This window comes from Sinocyclocheilus anshuiensis, unplaced genomic scaffold (assembly GCF_001515605.1).
Source record: "Sinocyclocheilus anshuiensis isolate Anshui unplaced genomic scaffold, SAMN03320099.WGS_v1.1 scaffold476, whole genome shotgun sequence".
NCBI lineage: Eukaryota > Metazoa > Chordata > Actinopteri > Cypriniformes > Cyprinidae > Sinocyclocheilus > Sinocyclocheilus anshuiensis.
The window spans coordinates 600,872-609,197 of NW_015554139.1; the positions used below are offsets into that span (position 1 = coordinate 600,872).

Here is an 8,326-nt window from a genome sequence, read left to right on the forward strand (position 1 = left end):
AAATGTTAGTGTTTTGCCCCCCCCCCCCGCCTGCACCCCCTGCAGAGAGAAACGGTGTCATAATGCAGTAGCCCTTTTCTCATTCAAATCACTGCCATTGTCTCTATAAGCAACCAGCTCTGCTATGTGCCACAGAACAACTGAGGCTCTATATGTTGCAGAAAATGAGTACACCAGGGCAGGGTGTAGTGAAGAAGCTTCAATGTACATCCATGCTGCTTTGCGAGAAATGAGGGAGGGCAACGTCTGCTCTCATTTCCATCTAACAAACACAGCTCATATTCTTCAGCACAATATCAAGTGTAAATACACAAACAAGTGGCCATACACATACATGATGTGGGAGACTGCTAGGCCCCTTATATGGTTACGTCAAACAGTGCTCAAGGACAGATTAACAAATCTTCAGATCTTAATCTAAAACTTTAGAGTATTTTGAAGTTGCTATGCATACAGTGAGCTTAGCAGTGACTCTTACTAGCATGATTTTCAGTTTTAACATATCTTAATGATAGTTTATTTCCTTTAACTAAGTATTATTTTGTTTCTTAAAGTGTTTCGGTTTATTCCCTAAAATAAACATTATGCTTGTCAGTTAAGGATGATTCTTGATAATTAAAGATTTCATGTTAGCCTACAGACACTAACTGTTAGGCCAAACAGAGAGCTAAATCACCTCAGATTTGCTGTCTGCGCATACACTCTGAAAACATTATTTGCCTTATATTTCCATTTTCTTTTAGTAAATAATTATTTCAATCGACTATATTCCTAAACTTAACATGACTCACTATTTTGCCCCTTCTTGCGTTTTACGAACATCAAATTTGTCCTCATTACACATTAACTTTCTTACCTTTAGTCATTTCATTAGTTTATCTGTGGATTTGTGTGATATACAAAGAGTAAATGTTACTCTCGTTTAAGTTTTAAGCTTCTACAGAACGTCTTTTTCCTAGGGAAGACGTTCGGATTCATTTCCAAGCCTTTGACGAGTCTGCACTATTCAGTTCAGCGGAAAGACGAACAACAACTTGAGTGAGAGAAGGCTTGAGAAGGGGGCGGAGTGATACGAAGCCCGGCGGTGGACTCGGATCCGAAGTGAAGTGGTTAAACTTTTTCAAAAGTTTCTGGAGGTGTTTCGAGACGCACGGCGCAGCCGAGTCTGAGCTGTCCCACTGCCATTAAACACCAAGGAAGAAGAGTCCGAGCTGCAGAGGAAATACGGTGTTGGACTATATTGAAAACGCTCAATTTCTATGAAATTCACTCGTTAACTTTATGACGCTACTTCATCTTAATGTGATTACTTGGAACTTTAATCACCGTGTCATTTTTTAAAGGATGTATTATTGCTAACATTTCAAAAAAGGAGTAAGGTCGAGTTTCCACAGAAATGGGGAATTACAGTCTTTGGATATTTCTGTCAATTTTATGTCTTGTGCATAACAGCAAAGGTAAGATGACTGATTCTTCTCTCTCTCTTGTCTGGATCTAACTGATTTATAGGACATGTGTGGACGTATAACCTGTTACATTAGAACCAATGAAAGAAAATAAAACATCACGACCTGTCTTTGATTTATTAATGTTCTTTGATGAGGTTAAGAATCATGACATTTTGCGGCTTTGCCCATAGCTTTTTGAAGTTTGGTGCAGGATGTGTGCCATTAATTGATAGTCTGTTCTCATAAACGTGTTTGTTTTAGTCCATCACTAGGTCAGGATACATTTAAATGTGAAGCATTGAGTTTTTTTAATAAACCGCTGCACCAGTAGGCGCTTAACAATGTTGTGAAGATCATTGCAGAACGTTATGCACCAATTATTCAGTGATGATGGGATTTAAAGCATTCAAACCACACATGAGGACACATTCTCTTTGTTGGTGAGGAATGTTGCATTTGCTAAATATTTATTGTGGTGTAACTTTTACGAGTTTAATTCTTCTAGATAATATTAATCGTTTTAGAGGGCATTGTATGGGTCTGTGTGCGTTTGTTTTGTCCTTGTATGAACCGTGAGAAAGTAAAGTAAATGTCTGCTTCGCTGCACTGGTAGTAAACGACCTATCAGCGTGTATAGTAATTTAGATTGTCATCAGGGTTCTGCTGTTAAATCACTGCACTAGATTATATCTGATATATTTTACGTTTTTGATATGGAATTTTTCTATCCTCCAATATTATGAATTGAAACATAAATTATGAGTTTTGTGGGATTTCTCTTACACGAAGCTGCTTGATCCTTTATTGTGCCGGTGTCCTTTACATACAAAGAACAATCAACAATTGAACTATTTTTCTTCTTCTTCTTCTTCTTCATAGCCAGCAGTTACAGTTAAATCGATAAAGTACTGCCTTAATGAAGAATTACACATGCGTCTTTTATTGCTTCGTATTTGATAAGACTTAACATGTTGAATTCTATTGTCAGTCAAACAATGCGGGAGTGTGAGCGAAAGAATCTGAATGTTATCTCGCGGCACACTCACAGATAAGACGCAATGTATATTTACAAAAAAGTAAACAAACTTAAAGATATGAGGGACTCTTTGTATCTGAAATAAGTGTTACATGCGTGCTGTAAATATAAAAGTAATGTAATATGTCCTATTTCAGGGTTGTTGAATATTAAGAGGGTCTTTGCTTCGATCGTTTCAATATAAAGTGGTCTCTGCCTCATTGTGCCCTCTCTTTCCACAGGACTGCGCTGCGTGGATACACACAGGCCGTGCGAAAATGGAGGAATGTGTATCGATTCAAGATGCTTGTAAGCCCACAGTTGTCATTTTATTGCAAATACAATTTTATTCTATAGCTTACACTTTATCAAACTCAAAATTGGTTGCTAAAATCTCCTGGTCCTTTTAATTAATCACAGTGGTGCGGTCTAAACAGGTTAACTGGATAACTGTTGCTATTGCTGTCATTAGGCCTTGGTTATCAGTTTCACATAAAGTTTCAATCACTATTGCACAGTGTGGAAAAAGGAACTGGAGTGTAGCAAGAACACAGAGCAATGTTTTAATGTCTTGTACATATAGGTGATTTACACTGTTTAAAAAAAAAGTTTCCTTTGAGTTTTTGTATAAGAATCTGAATCATTCACCTGATTCTGTGACTCATATTTAACTCAAGTTGGACCATATAATTTTGTGCTAACAATAAATGCACTCAGCCACACTACACCTGTCCACAATATATCAGTCACATAAAATATTTATGATTGTGAGTCAATGTGAGCTTTTTTTTTTATCATGCCGAGTAGTGTTCCAAATGTGTAGCGTTCCTTCACACAGTCTTTGTCTTCATTGTTTATGCTAATACAAAGTGATTGTTATCACATGAAAGCCTGGGGCTGTTGTTTTATGTTTCCCGCCTGATTTGGAAAACTGTGTCTGTGCACTTTAGCTTCCATTCATGGTGATTAGTGTTTTTTGGTTTTTTTTCCAGGAGGCACTAGTACGTGGGAACCACTCTGTGGTTGTATGTAATGGCCAAATCAATAGGGTGTTAAACTAAAAGCAATACGTTTTATATTTGGTATGTCTATCTTTACAGATCAGTGGTTGTAAGAAGCAGGAAACAGTTTTGTATTCTTTATTTGAAAATAAAACTCTGCATTCTCTTCTGCAGTCATGTTTATTACTTAATGGTATGTGACCACTCCTTCACTTGAAACAAAAATGTCACAACCAAGTAACCCCCCCCACCCCACGACACTAGTGTTGCCTCTTAGAAAACTGTTTTATACCATTTATATAGCTTGTTTATTTATAAGGATACTTTGGTTATTTAAAATCTGTAAGATGCTCCTATTTGTGCCTTTAAGGCATAATCTACCTACTTAAATCACCCCACCATTAACCAAAGAATCTCATACCCTCAGGCAAGTTGTTAATGCCTGCTCACTGGCCAGGTATCATTGTACTTTAAACCTGAATTTTTAATGCAAACGCATACCAGAGGTGGTTGGTTGTGGAAACTGTGAGTTAAGTCCTAACTGATTGATAATTGTTGAGGTAAACCGAAGCATTTTAGTGGCAGGGCAAAGCTAAAAGTCATTGATTTGTTTTTTGAAACTTTGTGCGTATATAATTCTCATAAAACTCTGGAGTTAGATAAATATGGCAAGGTGGCACTCAAATGCCTGGTGTGTCAGTGTAACAGTCTTTAATCATTACCCAGCACACTTCAAGCCAAGTAATAAACACAGTGTGTTAGTAAATGTGTAATGGTGTTAAATAGTGCTTTGTTCTTCCCTGCTCATTCCTGCTCTACTCATTCCAGAGATCCTTCTATATTAGATATTTTATTGACATACGTTATGACATTTTATGTTTTAAAGAGTTATTGTTATGTTTAAAATGCTATTGTATGTATGTGAAGAGCAGTTCACGCACAGTCTGTTGTGTTGGTGTCAAGTGAAAAGTGAAGTATTTTTTCTTAAATAAGGAGGACAGTAAATGTCATGCCACACAACATGGTAATACAACCATGTGGAATGGCCAGCCACAAGAGAGTGGTCAAACCAGTCCTTGAGCTATGGGGCAGTAGTCCCACTCCAGCCCCCTCCCTAGAGATCCTGATGAAACCAGAGATCCAAAACACCAGAAAGGAACCTTTATTCCTCCAGATACCAACCTGTAACCCAGCACCGCTAGAGAGACCAGAGAGAGTAGGAGGAGGCCTAGAGAAGAAAGGGCATATGAGAGGGAACAACAGAGAAAAGAGTGGATAATGGCACTTTTAGCAAACAGAGGCAAAGGTTGAACTAGACATAGTAAGGAGTACTGGTTGGACCTCGGAATTTCACAAGAATGCCACTGAGATTTTCAAGCTGTGTTGAAATCTGGTCTCTGAGAAAAACCTTGGCAAAAAATCTTACACCTGTTCCTGTCCATGACATGTTTTTTCTTCCTTATGATGAGAGTTAATGTGCCTGGAGGAAGTTGATTATCCTATTTAGTGTAGTATCCTTGTTGCAAGAGAGCTCTCTAGTGACTGTAATATATGTGAATATGCCCCATAGGACTGTAATTGTTACCGGCTCAGTTATAAGCCTGTTATGTTGACTGTTGTTCTACCAGGGTCTGGTTGAGGCATATATTGAGCCCTAGTTCTTGTCTGGCTCCTATGTCATTTCATGGTCCCCTGCGCTGAGAGCTTCTGTGGCTGGTGCAGTCCATGACAGATTACAGAAGTAATCCCTCTCTTACTCTCTCCACTGAGTGCTTCTTCACAATAGGCCACTGTCCAATGCTTCTTGGGCTACTTTCATGAGCTGGCATAGGGTTAACATCTGGAATGTTCAGGGGACCTGATTTGTACCTTTATTGTGGCACAAGTGTCTAAAGCTCATCATATAATCCCTGTGACAACTGTTTATGTATTTGCAAAACTGACCCCATGGTGGTGACATCAAGGGATAAAGTCAGGGTATCTTGGGGTATACAGCAGAATGCTCTGTGGATCCAGTTATTAAATTCTGGTCCTGCTATGGTCTGTCGCTCTTTGAATCCCTCATCAATAGGAGATGTGAGGCATGGAATGACAGCACACTTGTCGTGAAGACTCCAGGAATGTCACTCTAGGTGAAGAGTCAGGAAGCTCTGTTAAAGTGTCTCTAATCTCATCCCCCCAGTGAGGAGAGCGTGCAAGCACGTGCAGCCACGGTATGGGATAAAGTCTCGACTGAAGCAAAGAGATAATTAGACAGATTGTGAGAGTGTCATTCAGAGAGGGTCCAGCTGGAAGAATAAGGCGGGGGTGGGGATGTGTGTTGGAGAAAGGGGGTTGTACTGGGGTGTAGAGGGACAGCTGGTGGATGTTGTGATGGTAATCCAGTGAAGTCAGACCCTTACAAAGGGGGAGCGGAGGGCCAGGTGCTGCCATTGAACGGCTTGCTGCCCCATGCCGAGACAGACGGGCCTATGGAGGAGAGGAGCCGGTGGCCCACGGGCCTCCTCACACACACACGCAGCGAACTGATATGGAGGTTCTCCATTGTCTGCACAAGCTCTGCAAGCCCAGGCCACTGTCACTCTCTGAGAACAAACAGTGAAGATGAAAGTGTGTGAGCCACTGAGTAGAGATGAGAAAGAAAAGAGACATCTATGTTTGCACTTTCCCACCCATTTGCTCAGAAAGGAAGTGGATACAGTGGGGCTCTGTCCGTTATTGATGTCTCGCTTTGACCCCAGTAGCAGAGTGAGTCTATAAATTGTGAGCGTTGTGTTTTAGTGACCCATGGAAACTCTCTGCCTCTTAAGAAATGATTTATGAGAACAGTTAGTTAGACGTGAAGCAGGCGCCGCAATCACTGGCTTTCTGCGAACTAACAACTGTAGTTTATTTACATCAAGTAATTAAAGTTCCCCTTTCAAAAGGAAAAAAATAGCACAGAGAGTTGATATCAAATGCCTCTGTTGATTTACTTAAAGAATAGTGTATACCAATAGATGTGTTTATATCCTAAAGGGCTGGAACATTGTTTATTTATATTGAGTTTAGCACTTAAGAGATAAAGTTCCTTTCCCTTAATATATAGTGGATTAGTTTGGAATGCTTTGTAAGATTCCTCCTCTGCCAACACTGCATTCATTGCTGTCATTGCCTACAGTCTATTTAGGATCCAGGATATTCAAAAAATATTTTGAACAAAACTATCAAAAAGATGTGTACGTAATGTCTGCTTGGTGGGTGAATTGAGACACTCCACCCGAAGTAGGCAGATTGAGAAGCAGAACCCTACTAATTTGATAGTGTTGGCGAGAATTTGGGGTGTAATGTGCGCCTGTACGGTTTGATGCCGCAAACAGGGAGTCCTGGTTCCCAGGCCCTGTCACAGGAAGTGCTGACTCCTGACCCTTCTACTCTATTCACATCCTGTCTATCAATACAGCTGAGGAGAGCTTATGATGGGTTCTTGCCCTTTCTCATTTTCTAACTCCTTTTTTGACCCTTCCGATATTTCACCACCACACCTCAAATCTGTTTTGTGTGAGTGTGGTTGGCTTACTGGGGTCCAGAGAGATGTAATCTTATTTATTAAAAAAATATTTAAAAAAAAAATAATTAAAAGTTAATCACCCTTAAGTTCTTGATTCCAATATTTGCTAATCACTTTTATTGAATTCAGTCCAGTATGATCATACACTCACACATTGTAGTGTTACGATAATGTAGCCCAGCTGCGATAATGTAAGGAGGAAAGTTGCTGTTTGTTTGGATGTTTATTGATAATGGGAAAGATAAGAACAAGAACTGGAGTAGTTTATGGGTGGCAGAGCTTGAGATAAGAAGCATTCTTTGGCCTCTACCTGAGTGTTCTCTTCCACTCTTATCAGGCTCTTTGGAGCTCTGTTTTCTGATCACAGCCACATTAAAGCTTTCCAAAGAGTTTTCAAATATGATGTAGCGATAAACTGGGAGTTTTTTTAGTTTCATCCCACCTATCTGCATGTTTTGTGATTTATGAGATTGATTAGAGTGATTTGGCAGCATTTTATAGGATGTTCTTCATGCTACAAAATGAAGGGCTGTAAAATTTAGGGTGAGATTTTTTAATTTTAGACTTAAGCAGTGAGATTGCTTAATGCTAGGGCTGGGTTTTGACACAAATTTCACAATTCGATTCGATTCTCATTCACAAGCTTGTGATTCGATTCGATATCGATTATTTTGGCTATATATCTGGTACACATGCAAAATTTTCTCAAGAAAAAAAATCTCTTAACTAATGCTGTAAAATATACATGAGAGTCAGTTGGTACTACAATACTATAATATTGAAGGTTAAAACTGACTGATTTTTTTAGGCTGTACAACACTTTATGAAGTTTTTATAATAAAAGTTACAATTACATAATAATATTTCTACTTCAATTCGTTTTTTTTAAATATAAACATTTAAATGGTGGCTATCATAAAAAAATATAAATTAAACTTTGAAGAACAGTAAAAGTTATAATGAATATACTATATGGTGCATATATTTAGCAAAATGCCCCTCTCTACAGTTTATTTTTCTATCTGACTAATGAGGATGTTTAGTCATGTTTATTTTGTGCTGAAACTGGTATTATTGTGAAAGAGATTATCAGTTCACATGCGCCTCGAGCTGCCGCTTTTATTGAACTGAGGCAACGGCGCGCCACGTTACAGCAATCACTATTGTTTAAAGAGGTCATATGATGTTGCTAAAAAGAACATTATTTTGTGTATTTGGTGCAATGAAATGTGTTTGTGGTTTAAGGTAAAAAAAAACATTATTTTCCACATACTGTACATTATTGTTACTCCTCTATGCCCCGCCTTTCGTC

The 8,326-nt window shown here is 38.8% G+C and overlaps 1 protein-coding gene across 1 annotated transcript in view; it reads left to right on the plus strand.

The window, feature by feature from the left end:
• Positions 1 to 1,138: 1,138 nt before the first annotated feature.
• The window catches only part of notch3 (notch receptor 3), a 31,218-nt gene continuing 24,030 nt past the window's right edge, over positions 1,139 to 8,326 (plus strand). The window contains exons 1-2 of the mRNA XM_016463075.1: positions 1,139 to 1,457; positions 2,706 to 2,772. Of these exons, the coding sequence (XP_016318561.1) occupies positions 1,397 to 1,457; positions 2,706 to 2,772 (128 nt within the window). The 5' untranslated portion in view covers positions 1,139 to 1,396. The remainder of the gene's footprint in view (positions 1,458 to 2,705; positions 2,773 to 8,326) is intronic.